Here is a 27150-nt window from a genome sequence, read left to right as displayed (position 1 = left end):
GTTGGCCATTAAGCCTCCCGCGAGCTAAGGTGTATCGCCCTGCCGGGTCAACTACTGCATCAGTGCATGTAAACGGTGTGCCCGCCCTCACCCAGATCAATGTGCCTCGGGCGTGTGCGGAGTATGTGGTCCCAAAGAGCTGACCCCTCCAATGGGCACGCAGTCGGTCAATTTCAGGCTGTGTCATGTGAGTCTCTCGGAGGAGGGCTATGGCGCTGGCGTGTGCATACCCCGTATGTTCCATGTGATTACGTTGGTGGTGGCCATCTAAAGCAATTAAGGGCTGCATGGGCGATGGGGCCGGGGTCCGATAGGTCGGGGGGGGGGGGGGGGGAGCAAAGGCTCTAGGTGTCATGCCGGTTTGCTGCAACAAAGAACAGAACGGAAGAACTTGTGTGCTGCCGAGCACACGTAGTGGAAATCAAGAACTGTGCAACTACTAGGGCAAATCCCCGAATGGGCATTCATCCAAACTGCAAGCTAAACGCTTATGGAGTGAAACTAAGCCAGGTAATGGCTAACGGGTGCGCGGTGTGGCTATAGCTGATGTAAACTGCGCCCTTGCCGCATTACCCCTGCATTCTGTGCCTTCTGTGATGCGGGTTTAACTGAGCATGTGCGAGTAGCCTAACTGTGTCCATCTACACCACCTGTCGCAGACCCCGCGTAGCGCATGAGCCCCCCCCGAGCAGGGCTTCCCACCACCCCGCTCGCATGAGGTGACCTAGCGAACTTAACTGCGCCAGCACACAGCACTGCACCACAGCATACATGGGAACCTGTAAGTAATCAGTCACCATGATACATTGTTCATCTCATGTTGACATGCGTGCCAGCGGGCGCCGCCACCTCACTGCTCTTGGCTCACACGATCTGGTTGGCAGTCTGGGGTGTCACCAGCGGCATAAGTTGATCTTCTGAGAGCATGTTGGACGGGGAAGACGATCTGCTGGTCTTGGGTTCGCTATGTCCATCAACTTCCGCTTCGACCTGGCTGCTCGTAGACCCAAGGGTTGCCACTGCCTCCAGGGCTCCCTGACGCTCCAACCGCATCCTCTCCGGACTGGGCCCCACAGCGGGGCCCGACCCTGCATCCCTGCGGGACTCCCTCCGTCGCCGCCGTGGTCTCCTCTCCTGTCGGCCACCAACACCCGGGTCTGGGGGCCCCTGTCCTCCGCACTGCCCAGTCTCCTCCAGCCAGACCCAGACATCTGACGGGGCGTCGAAGAAATGAGTTCCCTCCTTCTTGACCACCCTGAGACGCGACGGGAACAGCAGGGAATATGGGATCTCCAGGTCGCGCAGCTGGCGCTTCACCGCCAGATAGCTGCTCCTCCGCTTCTGCACTGTCGCCGTGTAGTCCGGAAAGAACATCACCTGCCCACTTCCCACTGTGATGGTGCCCAACTTCCTGGTCTCGCGAAGCACCACGTCCCTGTCCCTGTCTCGGTAATTGAGGAGTCTGAAAAGGAAGGGACGGGGACGAGCCCCCGGCTTTGGCTTCCGCACCGGGACCCTGTGTGCCAGCTCCACTACGAACTGCGGGGAGAGCACCCCCGGGGGGGGGGGGGGGGGGGGGAGTATGTCCCGGAGCCACCCCTCGACATACTGTTCCGGGTTCCGTCCCTCCTCGCCCTCCGATAGTCCCACCACTCGAACATTGGTGTACCGGGAGCGACCTTCCGCATCCTCGGCACGATCCTCCAAGGCATGGATGCAGTCAATCAGGTCTTGCAGGGCTATAGTATGATTGCTCACCACAGGCTGGACATCCTGGAGCGTTTGGCATTGTTGGGCAACTGATTCCGCCTCCTTGCGGTGGTCCGCATGGAGAAGGGTGAAGTCCACCATAACTTTGTTAATCCGGGACTCCAAGGAGGCCCTTGTCTGCTCCAAGGTGGAGCCAATCCGTTCCACTGCCGCTAGCACTGTGTCCATTTTTGCCGCAAGTGCCGCTGCCTGAGGCTCCACACCTCTATCGTGGCGTCCCGGTACGGGACCCAGGCCGTCCGCTTGTGGCTGGCCCTCGTTCTACTTATTCCGCAGCCGGCCCATGAACAGCTGCTGTGCTGAAGGCATCCGCTGGCAACCCCGGCACCAGACGGGCGACCCGAGCCCAGGCCCCTGTTCCACCGTAGTATGGGAGAGTTGACATCACATTCCCTCCACTAGTGTGGGGAGGAGGGAGGGGGGAGAGCAAGGACCCTCCCGAGAGCGTCCAGGAGACACCGGCTTTCTGCTACTCCCAGGCTCCGGGGGCCACCAGGACCGCCTCTCTCCGTCCCCGCGATGCACCAGGATCCCCCGCCGGGCACCTCTCCCCCACCTTTACGTCTATGTCCTGCGCCGATCAGTTCTGGTGATTGTTCGCCGCCGCTGCCTACAGCCGCTGCTCCTGGGCCACCACCAACTGAGGGGCACCCCCCCCCCCGCCGTTACAGGCTCGGTACAGACAGCAACACGGCCCAGGAGGCACTCCAGTCCCAACAATGTCAGGGCCCTCCACACAGTTTTCGCCAGTGGGGATGCTCCCTACGCAAAGAGCCCCCAATGGCCCGCCGCCGCCAACACCCGCGGCCTGGTCCGCGTCTCTCCCGCCTTCTCAGCCCCACGCTGGATGCGAACGGCCTCAGGCACTACCGCTATGCGCCGGCACCTCCGGGGTACGCTGCAGGCCCAGGTGCTCTCCTCGTCACAGCATCAGGACGGCCCCCCCTCCTCCGCAGCCGCTCACCCAACTGTTCGTGCCCTGTCTGTCCGCTGACCAGGCCTCAGGCTGCAGGCCCCTCAAGTCCTAGGCCCCCGCGTCGCTGCTGCGGGTATTAGGGCAGTTCACTGCCCCACAGTCTTCCTCACTGACCTCCGCAGGGCCCGCCGCTCCACTGCAGCACACAGAGAGGCCCGCCTCACTCCCCAGGCCGCCCCGCTGCACCCCTTGGCCTCGCCAGTGCACTTAGATCGGGCCTTCGTAGCTCATCCAGGAGGCCCCGTCAGGCAATCAGCCAGTTCCCATGCAGAGGCGCTCCTGGCGGCCCTACAGGAATATCAGACGGCACCCCGGGGATCTCTCAGCAGGTCCGCCCCACAGTAGCGCCGTGAAAGTGCGCGCTCTGCAACGCCGCCAGCAGGCTGCGGCCGCTCCTGTGTCTTCCCCGCACTCACCGCTCTGCTGATCCGACCTCACAGACCATAGCGTCTCTGGCAGGTCACAGATGGGCACTCCTGCCTTACACTGCTTCAGCTGGTACCCGCCACCATGCAGGAGAAGCCAGTCGCCGTCCCGCCTCTTCCACGGAGATCTCGACCAGCGTGACCTAGTCGAGTACCCACCGCAGCCGATTGCGGCTCACCACCCACTCCGCCTCCCTCACCGGATCCAGCTAGAGCGCTGCATAACTGGGGCAGCAGGCGGCAGTTTTCTTCGAGCTTCGCTGTGGGGTGGCAGACAGCCTAGGTTTCACGGCTGGCGGTGTCTAACGTGGTTAGTTAACCCAGTTGGCAGGATAATTGTCAGGATAATGGCACAGGGCGGCAGGAGCTTCACCTACTTGCGACCATCTTGTAAGTGCGCCACCTAGTGCCCCCAGCTGTTCCAACTCTCATATAGAATATTCACCCCATCAAAATCCATATGGCTGGTGACACGCTCCTATTTGCTTTACATGTAGATTTGGTAATGTGGCACACAGCGCAATCTGTTGGCAGCAGAAGCAACCTGGAAGCGGCTAGGCTCCAGATTCTCACATCCCCGCTAGCCACACTAGCCTATCCTGCCCCACGTAAGGCAGCTATCCCCAGATAATTATCCACAGATCTGTTCACACAGTGCAAGCCACATCCCCTTCCTTTGCTCAACTTTTTGTTTGAAAAGCTCTGAAAACACATTTATGAAGCTATGTTTTTTCGCGGTGTGACCATTTGACATTTAGTGGTTGGTATGTTTCATTAACATGGTTTCCTGTTTTCAGAGTTTGTGCTTCCGGTTGACTTTAACCAATGTTTTAAGACTCATAAAAATTTGTCATTATCAAGATTTACACATTTTGCACTGAAATATATCACCAGGGCAGTGTTTTTCCGGTGTTTGCAGATAATTTTGCTTTTACTGTTCTGAATGTAATCTATGAAATGACCGTAGGCGACCTTTAATGGGGTGAGAAGTGTGGGAGGGTGTAGGAGGAATAGGAGAGGTGAGGAAAAGGTATTTTCTGGCAAAGGGAGCATTGTATTACAGAAGCAGCCAAAACCTCTTGCGATTTTACCATGCAAAATTACTGCACAATAAAATCAGGTATGGTTATCTCACACTCAGAAAAACCATATGTGTAAAAACTGACCATCTTGGAATCAGTCGAGCCAAAATCTCATTAGGTGATTTGACTCTACCTGACTCATAATAAAGGCCTTTCACAAAGTGGGTCATGGAGTGATCACTTGCTTCTTACTTGACAAGGTCTTTCCTGCCTGTGTTTCAAAGATCTCAATCGGACCCGCCATGTATTTTGCCATCAGTTGTGCCATCTCACCTGGCTGCCTTCATCCAATCCTCGTAGAGTTCAAAGGTCATCAGAGGTTCGGGGAGCTCCCTCAAGTAACATTTCAGAGCCCCTGGAAGAAAAGCAAAGAGGTTGTCTCACAAGGCTTATGATGGAAAAGGGTCAGTGCAAGGAATGGGTTGGCATCTTTAATGGTATTAAAGATATCATCTCAGACTGGCTTTCGTTAAATAGGCACAGGTGATTTGCCCAGTTGGGGACATCCAATATAGGTCCAAGAAATGCAACCTGGAACGCGTGACTATTGTCATTACCATGATGCTCAAAAATAAATAAATACATTTGGTAGGTTTGTAAACTTTAAACAACGTTGCTAGTAGGTGAAATTTCCTTAGTAAAACTGGAGATTGTTTGTACAAAAATAATTTTCCAGTTTTCCCCTCAGATTAGTTGGATTTTTTTTCGCATCAAATTTTTTTCTGAGATTTTTGGCCTACTTTGTAAAATTCCCATAATTGCCAGGAGTAACTTTACAAAACTCTAGTTGTAACTTCGTAGAAATTGTGTGTGTTGACTCTCATTATGTAAGAGCATTTCGTTTTGGCTGTAGGTGCATAAGGCTGTGAATGATGTTTATTGTACTACAAAATGTCATTGAAAAAAATGTTTTATGTAGACGTACCAGCCACGGCGTGTGGCTCTGTGTAGAACTCCTCCAAGTCACCAGATCCGCCAGCCAGACTCATCTTCAGCTTCCGAAGGGTGGAGGCTCCCGCTGCGAGTCTGAAGAGGCCCTGTGGAAGAAGACCATTGGCTGAGAAGGTTTTCAATCAGGACGCAGTGGAACTTGAAGGACACCCTATTACTACCCTGCCATCAGGGATCAGCGGAGGAGTAGTAGGTAGTGAGAAGGTTTCTCTGCTAGATCTACTCAGGGATCAGGACCAATTAATTGAGGATAGATGCATGCCTTTTTTTGTGGAATGATCGGGATACTTTGTGAAGATTGTAGATATTATGAAAAATTAAAGATCTATGAGTGAACCCATCATTGAGAAAATAAAATGAAGAAAGCGAACATGAAGAGTAATTATGAAGAAAATCAATTGTCATTGTTTCTTCGTTTTAGTTGTAAGGTTTGATATGGGAGGGAGCGGCTTAAAGAGTTAGGATTTGAACCGTGTAAGGGTTGTGATAAAATTATGATAGGATTGGGGATTGAGTTAGATTTAGGGTTCGAGTTAGGGTTGTGGTTGGGCTTTGGGACAGTGTTATGGTTATGATTAGGTGTAAGGAGATGGTCATGGTTAGGCTTGTGTGTAAGATCATGCTAAACATAAGTGTTAGGTCTCAGGTTAGTACAGAGTAAAGGTTTAGGACTGGGTTAGGGTGGGGGTAAGTATTATGATGGTTTTGTAAATTATTTTCTTCGTTCTCATACTCTTAGTAATGTCTTTTTAACTGTCAGTACAATATAATATACATTATTTTTAATTTGTTCATAAACATTTCTTCTTAAATGTAGTCATCTGTAGATCATTTATAATCGCATAGATTTATATAGGAAGGCCTCCATCAATGAATGAATGGCGATCTGGTTAGAAATACAGTGGGCATGTGAGCAGGGTGAGTCTGCAGGACCGGCTGGGACCCTGTGCGAGTGATTCATGCAGTGATTAATTTCTAAAACACAATAATGCCGGGACCCAAGGTATCGCTAAGGATGCAACTGCAACTTGCATCACCTGCTGCTGCGGCAAGTGCTTCATAATGCCAGTGGCAATGGCCTGTGGATGCACTGCTATTACTATTTGTAGTGCATTTGGCAGTGCTACACTAGAAAATAGGCCCACGGGGCCACCATGTGGTGGACTGTCATAAAATAGTGCTGGTGTGAAGAATTAAGTGTGGGTGCCAAGCACTGACAAACACCGGTATAAATAAAGCACTGGATTCATGGCAATAAATGACAGTCACCGTGGGCATGTCTGGGGATCGGGTATAAAAGAGAATTATTTTTTTGTGAAGGTCTGTCCTGGGAATACCTCGGGATCTAGTGAAAAGGACCATGGGTTGACTGCTGCCTGCGAATGCTTGGGGATCTAGCATGGAGAGTTGCTAGTAGTTTGGAAAAGGTCTGGGGATCTGGCGGAGAGACAGTGGGAAGAGTCAGTCAGCAGACTTGTTCTTCTAACAGCATTCATACTCACTTCTTCGTTCATGCCCTTGCTGAGAAGCATCATCACACAAGCTTCCAAGGGCAGGGCAATTTCCCTGCTGAACTTTTCCAAGTGGGTTTCCAGATCTACGCCGTACACCCCAGACAGAGAACTGTCCTTCATCAGGGAGTCTGAAACGAGAAAGCGCAACCGTACAGGAATGAGATGTGCAGTGAGGCCTAGACAGTGCATTGTTGTCTCAGTGGAGGGGCTGAAATGACAAACTAAAGGTAAGGAGGAGCTAGAGAAGGTTATGCTGGTTTGAAGTGAAACTGTGATTACGGGAACAATACTTGGAAAGCATGAGATAGGAGAATCTATTTGGGGTTGTGTATGGTGGGGTTGTGTAAGACCACACTCCATACCAACACCCATTAAAACTCTACCCCATTACCCTCTTGCATCTACTTAAGTGGCTTATCAAACAGATGGAACCGTCTACCACATTCCTGTCAGGATGGCGGCATCAGATGGCCAAATAACAGAGTCACAGCAGAACATCAGGTCAAGCAAATAAGTTAGCTACCTCCCCACAGGTGAGGAAGAGCAAAATTACAATAGAGGGCCCCTATCTTCTTGAGAGGGAAGTGGGCTTCACCTGACATGCTGTGGCTCTCCTTCAGCTCGGTCAGGACGCGGTCCAGTGAGTTCAGGGACCTCCGGTGGTACTCTGCTTGGATATCCAGGAGCTGTGAGACACAGACACACAAGAGCTTGATCTGTCTCACATGCTTCTCAGAGATAACATTAAACACAACACACCACAGGCAATGAGGGTACAAATAAACCAGGAGCAAGAATATTGATCGCATAGAATAGACAACATTGGTATTAGGGACCACATGGTAGAGGGTGACCCCCATCCTCCAGATCATTAAGGACCCTGTTGCCAGTTTTGGACCTTTGGGTAATAACATAATGTATTCTGGGTTTTGTACCCTTGTTTTGCTTCTATTCACCCAATTACACAAACACACCCGAAAGCAATGATTTATAGGTGAAAAATTCAGGATAGGAGACCGTGTTCATGAGGACCTGGCATGAGGCTGTCTTCCAAACACAGTAAGATGTGAACACTGGAACTTACGTTAACAAAGTACTTTGCATAGTCATCTTCCTTGGTGGCGAAGTGGTAGAGATCAGCCAGGTACTCATCCTACAAAGGTGAAAGAGGGTCAGGGAGAGAGCAGCTTCAGTATCAGCGATGCCACTGGTATAAGCTTCATCATCATTCTCAGAAGCTTCATCGTTACAATCGCTATGGTTACCTATTGAAGTACTAGCCTGCCTGTTACTATCAAACCCACCATCAGAACAACAAATATAGTCAATCACGCAGTTATCTTGGGCATTACTGCCATCTTCGTCATCGGCGACACCACAGATATAACACCAATATGAGCGTCTCAATGGGCACCATCTCCTGAATTGGTCAATGCTCACCCCTTCACCAAGATCAATGTCATAGGCCTTTTGTGACCATTCCTGCTGCCAGCATCACTAGGGCGTGGACAGCAGCCTCCCAGCATCATTAGCTTCCCAACCAATGTCAAGATTACCCGCATCATCAATAGGATCATCAGAGACTTAGCCTGTACGTTCATCTGCCCATCCATCCTTCCTTCCATCCAGCCTTGTGATCATAGAATGGTCCCAACATTATCACCATCATTATTAACATCTTCATGTCCTGACGTCAGAGCTGATGCGAAGGCAGAGCCCTGCCTAAGTCCTTCATCCCAGTAGTAATGGCTAAAGGCTATCAGGGAGCAAGGTTATCACAGGGGGAAAAAGACATTTTTTGACCAAAAATAAATTTGGGTGACCTCCAGAGGGGAAATGTGCACAATCTTGTATGACCAAATAAACAAAGAAAGCAATGACAGGCAAATTAGTGAGTCAGCCAGAGAACGAAGGGGTTAAACTTGCACACTAGTTTGGCTCATTTGCATTGATGTGAGCATCAATGTGGTGGGCCTACAGTCAAACACCTTTCGGAGTAAAGTAACAGAACTTTGCTTTACAATGCTAGGACTGGGCACACCTCGATAGACGTCAATGGTACACACGTACCTGGAAGTGTACACAATAGACCCAGTGTTCCCGTTAAACACACAGGGGCTGTTTACAAGAACATTTATTTTAGCATAAACTGATGAATCACATGTGCTGTAAAAATGTAGAAGTGGTATTCCATATGCCAAAAGAGCTGAAACTTATAACTACTTGCCCCTTATAGGTTATCAAAATGTAATGCTTTCTTATAAAAGCTTTGAAAACGTCACACTCTTTGGTTTAAATTACATTCCCAATGATGCATGTGTGACTGTATGCTAAATGCTTATGTTTATGTTATTTCTAAGTCTTCTGTTATCCAAATTCTTTTGATTTTACTAACGGTATGTATGGAATATATACTATCAGCTAGCCCTCCTAATCCATTAGTCTTTTGTTGTGTTATCCACATTTTTCCCCCACCCACTACAGCACACACCATAGAGCAATGGGTCAGCCCACTTCAGCTATTGGCTAACTAAACTGTGAGTGACAACATTCTGCTCTTTGACAACGAGCACATCCGCACAATAAACTAATTCCCTTGAGTGCCAGGGATTACTAGGACTGTGTGCTTTTCGAGACCCCAAAAAATATTTTCGCTTTTAGTGACTTTTTTATATGTGGTCGAGTCCGCAGCAGTACAATAGTAGCGTTTTACAAATACCATGACAAAGCAAAACAATCACTGATAAATCAAAAAATCTAGCAGCCAACGCCAGACCTATTGGCTTTGCTAATGTTTGTCGCATTGTACAACCTTGTTGCAAGTTGCTTTAAATGTTCTGCTATGTTGATAAGGCAGTATGTGGCATTTTACAAACCAGTGAAGCAAAACTCTTCTACAAATGCAGTGAATTTATTTCATTTAGTCTTACATGTCAGGTGAGCACGTAAAAAACATTTTTAAGTAAACTTCAACTTTCTTTTTTGGCAGAAGAGAATGTTTGTCTGAAGGCTATGATAGCTTTGCTTTGTCATGGTTGTGTATGGTAGCATATTATATGGTTACCACCCGTAGTTGAACTCTGCAGTCATAATGATCAGATCCCAGCCTAGATAACAAGACCATGGGTACAACCTAAGCCAACACACCCATCTCCATTGAAATATGGTTAATAACACCTGTCCAAAAAAAACGTCCTCGCTACAGACCATAGAAACTAAATCGGAATAACCCAATGGGCGACCAGTTTGACCCACGTCTGGCAAACAAAGGACAGACTTTTCCCATTGGTCTCTTTTAGATGGGGTCCCAATAATAACCCCTGGAAGACATGTGCCAACCTTGCACTGCTCCAGCTTCCTCTTCAAGTCCTCTTCTTCCTCCTTCAACATCTCCAACCTCGAGGCCCCTCCGGTACCAGCCACCGTGCCAATGCCAACTCCGATTGAAGAAGACCTTAGGGCTTGGTTGTACCTGAATGAGGGCATCAAGGAAGAAGGAAACAAGAAACAAATAATCAACAAAACACACTAGGGTGGATGTGCAGGGTTAAATGATAATCTCAGAAGATCTCAGAGAAATCAGTGCCCGGCAACCATCCATGTGGTTGATACCCACACACCATAGTCGTACACAGCAGAGCCTCACCTGGCCTTGGCGCTATTGAAGTCGGTGATCAGCTTCTGGAGTTGTTTTTTGCGCTTCAAGATGCCCGGAAGTTCTTCCTGAAATAAAAAACACACCAGATGCAGGATTAAATTAGGAAACAATGGTGTCTTCTAAGACAGAACCTGACCCAGGTATGTAGATAGGGAAACTCTCCACCACTGGCACCCTCCTGGCCACAGAAATAGGAAATGCATACAAGATTAGAAGGGATAAACCTTTACAAGGGTCAAACAGCACAAATATACTAGCGCACAAACACAGTCACAGCTTGATGTTCACTGAACTTGACCCCCTTTTGAATCACCCACAAGCTCAGGCTATCCCATCAGCAATCTAGATAACATGTAGCAGAGCAAAGCTTAGCATAACATAGCATAAACCTAAGATAAAATAAACCTCTAACAGTACATTAAGCTTTTGCACTGCACGGAATTTAGCATTACATAGCATAATATAGCAAGAAAAGGGCCTCAAGCAGGGCTTAATTTGGGCCTGTGATTGCAGGTGGTATGCACCAGCAATCATGTTTGGGAACTGGAAATTATTTTTCATCAGCAGAGTTTGACCCAGATGGAGAACAACAGAAGGCAGAAAGTGGAGAAAGTAGGGGGAAGAGAAAGATAGGAAAACAGCGAGAAATGGAGAACCCAGAGATAAAAAGAACCTTCAAGAGTGAGAAGAAGAGGCCAGAAGTGTAGGGTGATGGAAGAAAAAGGCATGAACTGAAATCGATACTAGACCCCGTTGGTATTCAGCAATGCCGATACTGACAAGCACCTTGGCAGGCTTCTCAGAAACATTGTAGGCCGCTGCTCGTGTTTTTTTTTTTTTTTACAAATTAAGCACTGCGCGCAGCACATCTTCAAGGAGAGAAGGAGCTATAATTAGTCCCATTCCTGAGAGGGCTTTTTTCTGTCTATGGGGTCAATCCATGTACAGCCCACCTTCAAACGCACACAATCCTCCACCAATGGAGTCTAGCCAACGCTTCGACATCCCTCAAGGGCGCATCTCTTCACCAATACGGCACAGCCCGGAAGGGTCATTCCATTCTTGGAGTAAGAGGGAACTTGAGATGTGTGTACATAGGTGTGTGAGCTGTGAAGGCGGGGGGACAATGGTCAAAGGTGCTTTGAGAAGAACGGATACCTCGCTTAGCTTCTGCAAAGGTTGCACCACGTCCTTCTCCAGGGAGAGCTCATAGGTGGCGAGGTCCCGGGCCAGTTTGCTTTCTGTCCAGTAGGTCAGTTCAAGTGTCCTCCTGTAAGAGAGAAATAGAGGGGAGGTAAGGGACAGAGAGACAAAGTTATATGTTTAACAGTGTTCCTTCCCTTTTATCTACGCACCTTCCTTTGAAAGTGTGCCACATTGTACTATGCCCTGGTCTTGACTCAGTGATCTTCAGTCCTGCCCAGGCTACCCTGTCCTCTGTGAGTGACAGCCTTGTCACAGCCTGCCCTTTCCTCAGTGAGCACCAGTCCTGCTCCAGCACTGCCCTTTCCTCAGTGAGCACCAGTCCTGCTCCAGCCTGCACTTTCCTCAGTGAGCACCAGTCCTGCTCCAGCCTGCACTGTCCAAAGTGAGCACCAGGCTTGATCCAGTCTTCTTCAACACTGGGGAGTCATAGTTGACCTAAGTGTGACCAGCTATAGAAACACTTTCAGAGCTATTCTCCACCCAGAAGGAGTCCTCAGCCTCCCTCAAGCTGATGCCCTGATGCTGAAAACTCTAAAGTAGTCACCCCACCATTCATATACCATTCATATACTGTCTATGATCTATTGCACTGTAATGCGAGTCTTCACTCGCCGCTCTTATACTCTACACCATCTAGTTATTGTTTTAATGCTGTTCTTTATTCTCTTGCTCCCGGAACTTCGCTGACTGTCGGAAGCCACTACAACCATCACCCGAGGCTGGTCCCCCCCACCGCGATTGAGGACTATTATTGCATCGTCTACCTTTCCTTATTATAGGTTCCGTCATCTCACCCCTCCGGTCAACACTTATCTCTCGCGCCCGCCTTGCACCTGATTAGGTCACAAGACCCCCCTTAATTATGTGAGGGTCTCTGCCTAGCCCACGAGCATCGGGCCGCCCTCAGAGTGTAATCTTAGGCAATTGTTTACAGGCACTTTATTCGTTAGTCCCGATGATGATCCGATATCCTCTTGATAAGGAACGAAACGCCGTCGACACAGTTGTCAACCTTATACACAGTATTTCTTGTACATAATTTTGTGTGAAGGTGACCTCTTGCATATTAATTGTTTCGCCATTTAAGTATTTACTGATTGAAACAACCACAAACTGCCAGAGTCTTTTGTACTTTACTGTTTGTCTGATATGTAGGCCTTCGGATACAGGCTTGTATCCCACTGCTATTTGACTTGCATTTTATGTTCCATTGTTAATTATTGTATATATTAAAAGTGCCTCTGTCCGGCTGGATATTGGCATAAAGATAGCACTGATTGAGGCTATATTCATTGCATACGTACCTTTTATCTTTTCAGGGACCCCCGTCTCTTGTAACACGTTCTTTATTCTCTAACAAAGGCCTAGCATTTTGTTACAACACAAGTAACAAAATGCAAGCCTTTTCTTATCCCTCATCTGACAGAAGTAAAGTACACCCTGCTTGTAAGAGCTCCACAAAAGCTACTGCAGATACCTGTCAATTCCTATCACTGCCACCAGTTACCGGTAGGGGCGATTACCGATGAAACTCCACAATCTTACTGGTCAGGACAGTGTCCACTTCCAGCACTGGCATTACAACAACGTTTCAGTTCCATTGTCAATCAAAAAGTGCTTATGCTGTAAAAAAGTAAATAAATATATAAAATTAAATAAGAGCAAGGGCCCACAACTTTCTTAGTAGTTCACCACCAGAACAGCCGAATGTAGGGATAGCAAATACCAATGCAGCATAGTCTGGCTTTCACCCCATGCCTCTTTCTTCCACCAGCCTACTCTACCTGTCTCTTTATCTTAGTCTTCATTCCTGCTTTCTCCCTTTGCTATTCTTTTCCCATCTTTCACCTCGTCCTTTGTCCTCCCATTTTTGTCTTTCTCTGGGTCAACCACTGACGACAAACCACAAGTCCAAGTATCCAAAAATTAGTGCCTCTGCCTACCACCAGTACACAAATTTTGAGTATTAACCCCAATTTAGGCATTGTTGACTATAAAATGGGCTGCGGCAAAATCTTCTTAAAAGCCCATGTCAGCTGCACTAACATCGCGAAAGAGAAATGCATTCTGAGATGAATAAATGATGATCTGAATTAAGGGACAATCCTGATCTAGCACGTTCCCAGTGTGCCATTTTCTCAAACATGGACTGCAAGTAGAGTTACCTTCCATATATCTCATGTGGTTAGTTTATATTCCATGAGGCATTTGAATCTTTCCTCTTATATGAAAGATGCAAGCAGCATATCCAGTGCCTTTCCTAAAGTTATTCCCATGTCAATGGAAGGTGGCCTAAACAGTCTTGGTTTTCCAAAATTCTCCCATGTTAGATGAGAGTAGCTCCTCCAGGACCGTCTTTTGCCTACATTCTGGTACTCATTAATCTATTTTCTCCATTACGAATTTAGGGCTACCAGTGCCACTGCTTTTAGCACCGCACGTTCTGGCATCAGATAATTTTCTTATGATTGGGGATTTTAATTACCATATTGATGTACATGGTAACCCTGACACAGAGGAACTGATCTCCACCATGAGAATTTTAGGCCTTACCCAAATGGTGCATGAATCTACTCACAAGGGCGGTCATACTCTGGACCTTCTTTTCACTAATCAGTCCGAAATAGTTGTGTCACCACCCGTCCCTTTACTATGGACTGATCATTGCCTCCTAAAATTTCTAATTCCCTATAGGTCCAGAGAAAATAAGTCCCCGGAAACAGATTCCTCGTGGCGAAGATCCTGGCATAAAGTAACTTTGCCTCTTTTCCTAGAACATTTCCCCTGTGACTTAATAAGGTCTGACCAACATGTAACTCAGACGCTGGATTCATTAGAGGAAGCAGTTTCAAATGGGCTGGACACTATAGCCCCACTGAAATTGGTAAAGACCAAGATAAGAAACGCTCCCTGGTTCACGGACCAGCTCAGAACAACTAAGACTATGTGTCGTACAGTGGAGCATAAATGGCGTAAGAGGACTTCACCAACTATAAAGAACTTCATCACAGGTATATGCTGGAAATCAGAACTGCAAAAAAACTGTTCCTTACTGACAGGATAAACAAGGCAGGCAATTACACCAAGGAGCTTTATAAGGTCTTGAATGAATTTACCACTCCCAGGAATTCGCAGGCTGTTCCTGTTTCACCACATTGGGTGGACTCTCTTTCCAAATTTTTTGAAGAAATTTTTTTAACCATCCACCACTCTTTTACGTACAATATTAACAATCTGGACTTAGTCACTGCGTCCTCTGCTCCTATGATTCCTTCACATTGTTTTAAGGAATTCACTGAGGTAGATCCTGGATTAGTCCTCAAGACTATGGAGGGTAAAATCTGGCTCCCCCACCGATTTGATTTCCTCTAAATTACTTGCAATGGTCGCTCCTGCATTGGTTGATAACATCACTGACCAATAAAACAAATCACTATCAGAAGCTGTTTTTAACTGGAAAACTGCCTGCGTGAAACCTATTCTGAAAAAACCCACGGCTGACCCCAGTCTCCTCTCCAACTACCGTCCGATTTCTCTACTCCCGTATCTAGGGAAAGTATTAGAATCCCTTGCTAATCAGCAACTTGTCGGTTATTTGGAGAGTTATGAGTTATTGGACCCCTAACAATCAGGGTTTAGAGTCGCCCATAGCACAGAGACGGCACTGGTTGAGGTCACTGATAACATCAGATGGGCCCTGGATAGACAACAACCAGTTATCCTTGTATTCCTCGACCTGTCAGCCGTATTTGACACCATCTCCCATAGCGTTTTAATCCACCGGCTTGGGGAGGATGCTGTCAGCAGCACGGCTCTGGATTGGTTTAGAAGCTATCTCTCGGACCGCAGCACTACCGTTCAGTTGGGACTCAGTACCTCCTCCACTAGACCTGTCACTATGGGTGTTCCGCAGGGTTCCATTTTGAGCCCCACTCTTTTTAACCTTTATGTGGCCCCTTTGGCCCCAGTGATTAGAGCATACGGATTTGAGGTCATATCGTATGCCGATGACACTCAGATCATAGTCACGTTGGGCCCGGATCCAATGGAAACCATGACGCGCTTCAAAAACTGCATGTCCCATGTTAACAGATGGATGAAGGATAACCACCTGCAACTGATTGGTGCAAAATCCGAGATTATGCTCTTCTGGAAAGCGTCAGAATACTGGTCTTCAGAATGGTGGCCCTATGACCTCGGTGCTTGTACCGTACCTAAGGAGGTAGTTCGTAACCTGGGTTTCTACATGGACAATAAACTGTCCATGAGGGCCCAGGTTAATCATGTGGTCAGTTCCTGTTTCGGAATTATGCGCACACTACGGAGAGTCTTTAAGTGGATCCCCTTGGAAGCTAGAAAACCATTGCTTCATGGTTTGATTACCAACCGAATGGATTACGGAAATGCACTTCTGTTATCCATAAATGAGTCCTTTTTGAATAAGCTCCAAGTGTTACAAAATACTGCGGCCAAGTTGATTTTGAATCTCCCTCAACGAACCTCCTCTGCTTCATGTCTCAGAGCTCTGCACTGGCTCCCAGTGAAAAAACGCATTCTTTTTAAGGTTTTATGCCTTACTCATAAATACCTTTATGGAAATAAACCTCTGTACTGGTCTAGAAAACTCCGCTGGTACAAGCCCCAGAGGGTATTGCGGTCAAGTGCCAAGTCCTTGCTTACCCCTTTTAGAATTCATACCACCAGGCAGGGTGGTAGATCTTTTTCATACTTAGCCCCGTCTTCCTGGAACATGTTGCCGGCCGACTTGCGGTCCATCCCCGTTCTAGGGTGTTTTCGTAACAAACTTAAAACCTGGTTGTTTGACCAGTAATCTCGCTGTGTCTTTCCCTCTCTACTGCAAGCGCCATGAGACTCTTTGGAGTGATATGTTTGCGCTATAGAAGTACTGATGACTTGACTTGACTGTGTGTATGGTCAAGATAAGTATATACTTAGGGAAGTATAGATTTACTGTTCTTAAATCACATCTACTTAACATGACAAGATGTTGGTAGTCAATATCATGGCCCCAGTACTTTGGTCGGTTGGAATTAAAAGCACATTGAGGTGGTATGACACCATGCCCGCTGTACAGGAGCAACACTCACCGGAGGATGGAGTCAGGATCCAGCTCGTTCATGCTTTCCACCATGGCGGTGCACAGGGACATGAGCGGAAGCTTCTTCTGCAGGAGAAAGAAAGAAGAACCATGGCGTCAAAGCAGGAACTGTAACATGTTGCACCTTTCACAGCTGATTGTGTATACCGTAATGGTAAACAGCACAGCTCTCAAGAGGCTCACACACTCAAAATTCTCCATGATGTTTGCCAAGACAACACTCTGATACCACCGCACCATTGAAGAAGCTTTTCGGAAGTAGCCGTGAGGAAACCAGAATCCTACAAAAGGGACTAGAGGAGATGGTTTGTCTGAAGATCCGTTGAAAAATCATATCAGGTCCCTGGTACGAAAAGTGGCTGATGCGTCCACGTTTTGGGACAAAATGGTGGATTCTAGGCCTCCCTCCCAACATTAACCAGCCTTGAGATTAACCCCCACTGAGAGAATGGATGATGCAGGTTACAGGGCATGACCGTTCCATAGATCACTAAGCACTGTTTGTGTTAAATCTCTTATGTGTAGAGAGAATCTATATCTTTTATTGAACAGGACATGGTTGGTCAAGGGCACGGTTGGCATGGTTTTTTGGTACGTGAATAGCCTGGTGAGTAGAGAGGAGCTCTCACAGGTTATGGAATATGGTTGGACAGTAGCACCGTAGCCATCATTTACCTGGTGTGCGACTTCACTCTGTGCAGGGAGTAAAATCCACAGTGGGTCATCCATGCACAGAGATGTTGTGGAAGGTGAAAGAGGGTTCTGGTAAAATAAAGTTTGGGGCAGGGATGGTTTGATGGAGAGACATTGAATCAGGATGGCTAGGGCTGTGATGCACAAAGAAGGATGAATTAACATTTAAGCAGCTATGGCCTCAGGTAGTACAGACGATTTGATGAGGTAGGGTAAGGTTCTGAAAGTTACAACATGTAGGAAGGAGGCAAGAGAGGGGGCAGCAGTTGGTCTCTTAACTCACCAGCCGTTTCTCCAGGTCAGACCCGCTCTGGCCTTGCATGCAGGCCTGCAAGCGCTTGGAGACCACATGGGCGGCCTTCTTCACCGGTTCTACCCGTTGATCCACCTGGAGGAGAGAAACAGTGAAGTTACTCAGGGTTCTTGTGGGCTTGTGATAGCACAGCCTTCTTGTTAACTACAATTCCCAGGGCATTCCTCCTAATCTGCACTGAAACTGTCACACAGACGATTATCTGTGATCATTCCTAGCAGCAGATAAAAGTCTATTCCAGAGAAGGTGGAAATCCAGAATAGATCTTTCACTCAAACAGGAGCCATACTCAGATTGTATTCCAAGAGGGGCAGAAATCAAGGTCAGGCATCCTTTTTAATTTGTTCCAGAGACACCAGAGTCCACTCCAGGGGGTACAGATATCCCTATAGCTAACTGCTACCAAGACGGAAATCATGCCCCACCAGGCCTGTCTCCCTCATCTACTCTTCTCCTTCCCTGTGTCCTATTCAGACTGTAAATATGCATTATTTGATCCAGGAAACGTATACCCTTCTTCCTAAATTTAGTAATCAAGTAAAGATCTGGGGCTAGACTAATAGACAAAAGTAATATCTGAACCATTAGCGAGTCATAGTGGGTTGCAAATAGACCTACTTAATAAATATTTGTGATCCACTAGGATTCGCTGCCATCACAGAGATGGTGGCCTGCTGAGATCAGCAGACAACCATGTCTGTGATTGCTTTTAAATAAAGCAATCATTCTTTAAAAATAAAATTCAGACTGCTTTTCTTTAAGGAAAACAGGATGCACTAAAAAAAAAAACTAACAAAAACTACAAAGTTAACATTTTTAAGAGTAGGAATATTATTTAAAACATTCTCAAAGGGGAAGGGATCCCAAAGGGACCACTTCCTATTTGTGTATGGGTTACCACAAACTTTGAGTTGGTAAAGTGGGAATGTTTAGCTATGGCATTTCGGTCACAAAACATTCATATGTCCCATTCTGATTTGGTATTAGGAAATGAAGCCCTAAACACGTTCCTTCTACATCCCAAATCAATATTCATTTGCGATTCCAAATTGCGATTCGGTAACATGCTGCTGAATTGCAATTTGGGATTAATACATACCCAATTGCATTTTTGCAATCGGAAATGGCCCGATTGTTTGCAACTGCAAAAATGCTTTACACATTTTGCCCTTGGATCTTCTGTTAATCAGTCTCTTCTCCAACTATAATGGTTTGCAGCTATATGTGTCTTGAGATGCTTGCGTTTTCCACCCTTCTCTTACAGTGACAAAGACTCCCTCAAATGTAAGCCCATCTTCACAAAAAGTAACAAACTACAAATCCTGACATCTTTGATTTGTCTTGATCTTTCACTTATATCTCTACTGCGTCCCGCTCCTGTTGCAACTAACTCTTATGATATTCATAAAACGTGCAGCCTTCTTTCTGACTCCTTCTCAATGTGTTTGTAGCCCCTCATTAACGTTATGTTTTGATTTCCTCTTTCTGTAGTCATTTCTTCTTATCTTACTTCCCCTGGTTGGATACACTTTGCTTCCCGTTTTCAGTTCCTCCTCTTTGCGTTGTCTTCAAAAGAATGTATGATCTCGCTGCACCTAACCATCCACCCGTCATTTTGTCAGTTTGCTCCTCCTATGCTCTTCCGTCTAGCTCCCTATGTCTTCTTACTTGGTACACTAGTGCCAAATCCGGGTTCTGATTTTTTCCTCTTACTGCGTGAGAATACAGGAACTCTCTAGGCCTCACTGTCTACCCATCCCAACTCTTGTATTATTTTGCACTTATTTGAGTAGAAACATTTGTGTTTGATTGGCACCATACTGTTTTCGTATTGTTATGAATATTAATCAAACTCCAGAACATGTTCAAGAGTTTCACTTTGTGTCTCTTCCAAGAGGCACTAGGTGCACTTCCCATCACCAAACACTCTTTTCACTGATAATACTAGCTTTTTCAGATTTAAATGGTACTTACCAATAACAACTCTTCATTCAAGAGATCAGCTACTTCCTGACTTCTGTGAAGACAAAAATAAATTGTAATTTTTTAAAATGTATAAATAGTTTATTTAATTATAAGTTTCATAAACACATTTGAACATCAACCAACAATAAAACATTAAAACCAAACACATTATAATCATATAGCACTACAAACTTACATCATCCAAAATTATAGCTTTGCAGCATTACACAGAAGTGTCCTCCCTGCCAAAGTAGTTAAGGAATTTTCCAAAGAAAATACATAAGAACTGCCTCTTTCATTGTCCTTTGCCTATTCACCCTCATTATTGAGACCTTATGAAATAGCCTGTGGTCATAATGCCAGGGTCATGCTAGTAAGAAGGGGCTCAGAATGTCGTAAGTTCGAAGATTTTAAGAACATTGGTTTACTTCCAATCTGCCTGATTTACAAAGACTGTCCTATTCTAGATCTTAGCTTCACCTTTAGTAGAAGTTAAAGAAGGGTCACAAGACCATTGAATCCTAAATACAACGTATTATTTAGTTTTACTTCCCCCAACCACTCCGTAATTAAAGGGATACCTTGGTGCGGTGGAGGGATTTTAAATCTGTAGTTATGCCCACAGTTCCTTTCTCATAAGAGTTCCCTGGAACATGGTTGGGCCAAACCTGACCTTTAGGAGTCAGGGTGAACCTGATGATGAAGCATGACACTACTAGAGAGGGTGAGGGTTATTTAAAGAAAAAATGTTTTTCCTTTCCTGCGCTCATTGACGTGGAGTCTAGTTGGGGCGAGCACTCTCTCATCATGTCAGGTGCTGTAACACTGGGTGGGATACCTGCGAGTATTGTTCCTTGTTTGCTCCATATAAATTCATCATATAAGTAATCCATTCTTGTGGTGGGACATTGTTTATCTCTCATCTTTTACCCACATATATCACTTTAGTTTTAATAGCGCCCATATTTCCATTGGTCTTTAGTTTGGCAAGCATTATATAGCTGTACCCATCTTGTTTCCTCTTCTTTGCAGTTTTCGTTCCATATTAGTTTCTTGTAACTAGCTCTTAATACTCTTATGTTAGAGTTTATATATTTAGGTGTTCTAAGTAACTGGTTGAGTCCTTTCTTTTTTTTAAAACTTTTAAAAAAAAATTGTTTTCAGTACTTTTACAACAAGTAACAATACAGTCAGTTCAAACCCCCCAAGGAGAAATAAAACATTTTAGGCATGACAATAACAGTGACAGTATACATAGCCCCATACGATGATGCAGAGCTGGGCAACACTGTGCTTCGTAGACTAGCTTCTCTTGTTGGGTACACCAGTCCACCCCCCTTTTCCATAGTGCAGTGTAGGAGGCCTGGAGGATTTCCATTGGGCTGCAATGTCTCGCTGGCCACCAGCAAGGCTGTCCCCAATAATGCCCAGTCCGCCCAGTTTCCCCCAACTCCCTCCAAGACTTCCTTTCAACGGAGCATACATTTTCCACCATGCAAACATTTTGAGTGCTTTTAGCCAAACATTTCAGAGTATCCAACACAGAAGGCATAACCCCCTGCCACCAGTTAAATATATTTGCTTTTATCACCCCACTGGGCAGTCTAAGCGATTTTCTTCAGGTATTCAATGAACGTGTCCTGGTTCTCTGACGTCCATTTTATTTGTTTCATTGGACTGACCTCTGCACAGTTACCTTTTCAGTCCTCAGAGCAGGCTTAAAGCTCATCATGGTAAGCCTGGGTGAGATGCCTTATGTGATAGACTGAATGCCCGAGTAGAGCTCTTCAAACAAACAGCAGAGCATGACCTGGGCAGACCCGTGTTTTTTCTGTCGGATGGAAATATGTAAATGCCCTTGTAACATGTAGCACTGAAGTAAGCCGGTTTCTAAGTGCTCCATGCTTGAGCAGAAAACAACTAGAGGCACAGGGGTCATTTCCTAATTTACTAGGTAATCGTTCACCCGTCTACTAAGCAACCTGTCCCAATTGGTCAAAGGACACTCTGCTGTTCATTCTCCTTCAAACTCCCAACAACTTAACCATCAGCCAATCAGATCATCTCCACAGCTAACTGAGAGCAGATCGAAATGTGCATCTTTTGAATCTCCACCTACTGGACAAACTATGTAAAGTACAAAGACTACATGTAGCTTCCAACAAACAACTAAGTAAACAAGCATTGCCAAAGCAAATAGGTTTGACTTCGAAAAACTTGAGTTGGTTTTCAAATATTTATTTTGCATACAAATTCAATGGGAATTTCAGGTTTAAAAATAAGATGCAGTGAAAATGCTTCCATCTACAGTTGGCATGCATAGGTTTACCAGAAAAAATAAAAAATGTTCAAAGAAAAAAATAAAAGTAGAAAATGTGAAAACAGAAATAAATTAAATCAGCGTTTGGCCCACCAATCTTGCTGTGGATGTGGAGTATTTTTAGGGGGATGTGCATATATGCACTAGCAAAATGCCACCACTCACAGTGAAAAAAGCCAACGGGCTGACCAATTGCTCCATGCATGGGTGGGTTGAAGCAAATAGTGAATGACACTTGCAAAGACCAATAGATGAAGATGACTGACTGAAAACCAGTGGTGTTTGAACAATTTTTAGAGTGGGGGTGCCCTCCATCATTTACAGACAGCACATATCCCATTGAAAGAGCCACTAAATTTGCAAACGCATACAGTTTTACTGATAAAACTACGTAGGGCACAAATAATGTGTGCGAATCGGGTTTCAGTGAATAATTGTTATATGGGCATCACCAAGTATAGCCTCTTCATGTGTTTTGATCCTATTTAAATCTTTCTTACCATCACACTTCAGGCTTACAAAATAAGCTTTTTATTTCTGCTTTCCTACCTGCTATTTTGAAACCTTTGTACAGTTTATCTATAAGTATTTAAATGTTGTTGTGTGTTAAATATCAAATTTAAATGTGTAAAAATTACCGGGTCTTTATTTGAGCCAACGTCTTTCCTTACTTAACCCTACTTCCGTTGTGGCTCGAGAGCTAATGGAAAAAGACTGTGCCGCAGACAAACATAGTTGCTGGTGTTTTCTTCCGCAGCTCAAGCACACTTATTTCATAAGCCAAAGAGTAGTTGTTGAGCAACTAACTGTTTGAAGCACCATAAATGAAACAAGGCAATTACATATATTTCCAAAGCTCAAAAACTCCTCCCAGGTCTACAGTACAATATGTACCTGACCACACTGTGGAAGCATCACCAGTACTGGTATGCAAACAAAGGCCCTACAGAAAGGATAGCCCGCTTCAGGATTCCCAAGATGGCTGCCATCTACAGCAGTGACCTGAAACTGCAGCCCAAGATGGCCGCTGGGGCTATTCTAGGAGCTGATTTAGATTATTAAGGAGTTTATCAACTAGAACCTGAATTGAATACCTCAGATCATTTCTCAGCTGTAGTCTCTGGTATGATATGACCAAAAGCCAATCGTACTTCTCCTGCCGGCAGTGCGCTCCATCCTTATATGCCTATCTGGCATAGGAAGAAGGCTATACAGGCAGGTTCCAGTCAGTGGTGCCCCTTAAGCAGTATCTTTTCTCTCCAGTCAGCTTGGGATTCTGAGAAAAACCGGGAAAAAATGATTCTGAAGAAATGTCTTGTGTTTGGTCACAGCGCTTGCGTCATCTGTGTTAATCATGTGTTGAAGGTCTAATCTTACACAGTGTCTGCACGAGGAAGTGCTGTGCAAGGAGACGCATGTGAAACTGCAAGAGGGTAAGAGTGCCTGATTTGCCGGACTCTCATTGGCCATGTAGGGTTTGGTTAACCGTGATAACCAATGTAACAGAAATTGGGAGAGGTAGGACTGCTTTGGTGGGTACCAGATATCCGTATGCAGGCGGTGCACGTGACTGTCAAGCGTCTGAGGGCAGTGCTCACAGAGCTCTCCTGTTTTGAAAATTCCTACAAGTGACAACTAATAATCATTTTTGATGTCATCAGAGGAAATGATGGGGGATACAAACATGTGATGGGTGGATTGCTTGAATTAATTTCAGCTTTTGGTAATTACTCTGAGCTGCAATTCAGTTCAACGTTCTTTTGCACAAATGGAACAGTATCCTGCCATCGGCAAATCAGCCTTGGTCAAGGTCCAAAAAGAACCCAAACTTCCAGACCAGGCTTTCCCCCACTGCACTGCACACTGCAGAACTCCACATGGAGACACATTTTGACCCCTCTTACCAGATATGACCCGCGTCTTGCTGTGAGCGAGGCATCACCCGACCTCAAATGTGTGAGTCTCACTGGCAATGAGTGACACCCGAGTCTCTGAGCTCGAGGACTGCCTTAATGAGAATCTGCTAGTTAGTGAGAGTGAAAGATATTTATTGAAATTTGGCTGGAGAGATGCTGAGAAGCTTCACAAAGATGGCTTCCTGATCTCATGTATCACTGGCTGGGCGCCTCTGTGTTCAGAACAGGCTTCAAGGGAGTGTGGTTCAAGAGTTTACTAGCCAGTCACATGGTCCTCATCAGCCGCTGGCGGGTGACTACTTCTGGAGGACTGAGGGGTGGAGAAGGCGGAACAACCACACAGGGCCCATTCACAACACAGCATATACGAGAGTAAGGATGAACAGGAACTGGGTGACGTGCTTGGGGAGGCATTACGTGAAAATGAAGAAACCAGAATGAAGAAATACAATAACCACAAACCGCCAAAAAAGAAATGCCTTACTGACTAAATGTAATAATGATGAAAAAAATAACGAATGTTCAGGCAATGCACCTTTTGGATTTTTTAGGCAGCGTAATATTAATGAGCGAGTACTGAAAAAGGTCTTTAGATCTGGCTTTGGCTGCCAGACTTTTAGCTTTGTCAGTGTTTTGTCGTGGTGTTTGCAAAATGTTATGTTGCGGAAGCTGCTGGGCACTCGCAACCTAAAAAACACATGGGCAAAAATATATTTTGGGTTGCAAAAATATATTTTGGGTTGCAAAAACTCACATTGCCATAGAAGTAACAGACACTTAAGGGGATAACTTTTTATGCTGGTGTCCTCCTTGCAAAAGGGCCAGATGCCGTCAATTACAATGAAGTTAGCCAATGGATGAAGTGCGCTGACCCACTGCCCCAAGCTTCCTGCTGTCAAAACACTGGGGGGAGAAAAATGTGAATGATACAATAGCAGACTGATGGATAAAGAGGGCTGGCTAGAACTACCTATAAGAATGAATATTCTACATCTAATTTAAGAAAAATCTAAAGGTTCTTGGCTACTGCTAGACCTAAAAAGGAGCTAGGGTTGAAATTAAGGATAAAGTAAAGGTTTAAACAGGAAAACGGGTTTAGGGTTAGACTTTGGATTAGGGAAATAGTTCAGGTTTGTGGTGGGGTTAGGATAAGGATTGAAGTTAGGGACAGGCTTAGAGTAATGGTAAAGGTTTGTGTTAGGGTCTATTATGTTTGGGGTGAGTGAAGGTAAGTAAGAGCAAGGGTCAGATTTAGGCATAGGGTAAGGGTAGGAGTAAGGGTCAAGGTTATGGTTAGATGTAGGGTTAAGATTAGTTGTGATGCTAAATTTTGGCACTCTTGATGTTTGCTTATGGGTTCATTATAATGGTTAGTAGTATACAAAAAGAAAACATGGGGTCAACTGTGGAATAGTTACTATGCTGTCCTACAAACCTAATATTTTCTCAATATTGCCTTCGGCCTCACATCTCCCCATCTTATGTCCTTCACTCTAATCTCCATGTTAGAAAACTCTCAAGCGCTCTCATCAACGCTCACTCTCTTGCCAAGTACACTACTGGGGTCCATGATGATATCATAGCCCTCCATCTCGCTATGACATTTATAACAAAGACCCGGCTTAAAGAATACTCAGGCCTGGACCTTGCCATCGCCATCCCCAAAGGCTATTGCATCCTGTGTTGCAACCGATCTTCCTTCCCCAGGTGCAGTGTTGAAGCTATTTACAAAACCACATTATCGATCATTTCTTTTTCCATCAGTTCTGTTCCTGATGAGGAATTTCTGCCTCTTAATCCTGGCCTAAATCCCAAACACAACATTACATTTTACTTGTATATCGTCCTGTAGACCGGATCTCCTCTTTTCCCAATTCCTTTTTAGTTGTGGTTTCACCCATTTGCATTAAATCTCACAAGCTCATTACATTGGGTGACTATAACACGTGGGCGGATAATCGAAAAGATGATTTGGCTGGTGATCCTACCGCCCGCTGCTCTCCTCTAGATCTACCAAAACTGGTTCCCGTACATTTAGCAGGATACAAGTTAGACTGGATTTTTGCTCAACTCGGGCTGGTGAACTTCCAATAGACACTTAAATTTCAGAGGACCGACCACACTGCCATCTTTGTGACATTCTCTCTTTTAGCACGCTTGTAAACATCAGTACTTTAGCCCCTACAGTCTGAAAAAGAACTTGGTTTTAATTAAAACAAAAAAGTGCTAGTATAAGGCGTTCTTAACCACACTGCTACTTTCTTGGATGGGGTAATTTACCATTGTTGTGCATTCTTTAATAATTGTATTGCATTAGCGACAGAAATCAAAATGTCCCTGAAACAACATAAAACCCAAAGATGAGTGCCTTCAGTTCCCTGTTATATGGAAGCAATCAAGAAAGCAAATCAAAATACTTTGTAAATACTTTGAAAGACAATGGCATGCTACATATTCATCCCATGCCAACGATTTTTCCAGGCAGCAAATTATTTATTATTAAAAAAAAACTTTATAAAAGGCTTGTGCCCGTTACTACTAGTCACACACTGAAAAAGTCTCTAAACCTACCAAATAACTTAGCAAAACTTTCAATAGCATATCTCACCCAGAAGCCACCAAGTCAGATATTTCATCATCTCAATAAGTTTGCTCTATTTGACGAATTTCTTCTTTTCCAACATTGAACGCTATTTCCAAGATTCAGCTCAATGACTCCACCAATGTTAAACCATTCTCTCCTCAGCTAGTGTGCCTCTTCCTCGATTTCTAGAGTCTTAACATGTTTTACTCCGATAAAGAGCGAAATCCTGCTTGCTAAAATGAAACATAAAATGTGTATGTGGACTTCCATCTCCCCCCACCCACTGCACTTACTTGCACGGGCCGAGACTGCCTTTCACCCCTCTAGGCATCAGAGATATTGCCCCTCGGTGGATCTCCTCCTTCTTAACTTGTTTCTACCAAGCAGTTATTCTCTCCCCTACCAATCGACAAATCGAAATTGCATGTGGAGTTCCACAGGGCACATCACTCTGTTTCTCTCTTTTGAATCTCAGGGTCTCAACTTCCACCATTCTTATTCTTTCCTTCACTGAACAGTCTTCTGTTGATGAAACACAACTCATTCTTAGACATGATGGCAATTCAGCTCTGGCAACCACTCTTCAAGGATTACATGCATGCAGATGCAAACTGAATGAACACCAATATCCGCTGACTCAACTCGGATAACACTCAGT

General features: G+C 45.4%; 1 protein-coding gene across 2 annotated transcripts in view; it reads right to left on the bottom strand.

The window, feature by feature from the left end:
- SH3BP1 (SH3 domain binding protein 1) overlaps positions 1–27150 on the bottom strand; it is a 175796-nt gene that overhangs the window by 53783 nt on the left and 94863 nt on the right. For both annotated transcript variants that reach the window (XM_085601373.1, XM_085601372.1), the window contains exons 2-12: positions 19682–19724; positions 17678–17782; positions 16691–16767; positions 11535–11646; positions 10365–10441; positions 10058–10190; positions 7803–7871; positions 7314–7404; positions 6707–6846; positions 5179–5290; positions 4527–4608 (exon numbers count right to left, since the gene is read on the bottom strand). In XM_085601373.1, the coding sequence (XP_085457499.1) occupies positions 4527–4608; positions 5179–5290; positions 6707–6846; positions 7314–7404; positions 7803–7871; positions 10058–10190; positions 10365–10441; positions 11535–11646; positions 16691–16767; positions 17678–17716 (932 nt within the window). In that variant the 5' untranslated portion in view covers positions 17717–17782; positions 19682–19724. The remainder of the gene's footprint in view (positions 1–4526; positions 4609–5178; positions 5291–6706; positions 6847–7313; positions 7405–7802; positions 7872–10057; positions 10191–10364; positions 10442–11534; positions 11647–16690; positions 16768–17677; positions 17783–19681; positions 19725–27150) is intronic.

The sequence above is a fragment of the Triturus cristatus genome, chromosome 4_2 (genome assembly GCF_964204655.1).
Source record: "Triturus cristatus chromosome 4_2, aTriCri1.1, whole genome shotgun sequence".
NCBI lineage: Eukaryota > Metazoa > Chordata > Amphibia > Caudata > Salamandridae > Triturus > Triturus cristatus.
Note: the sequence above shows the minus strand (reverse complement) of the source record. Positions and strands in the feature narration are given on the sequence as shown.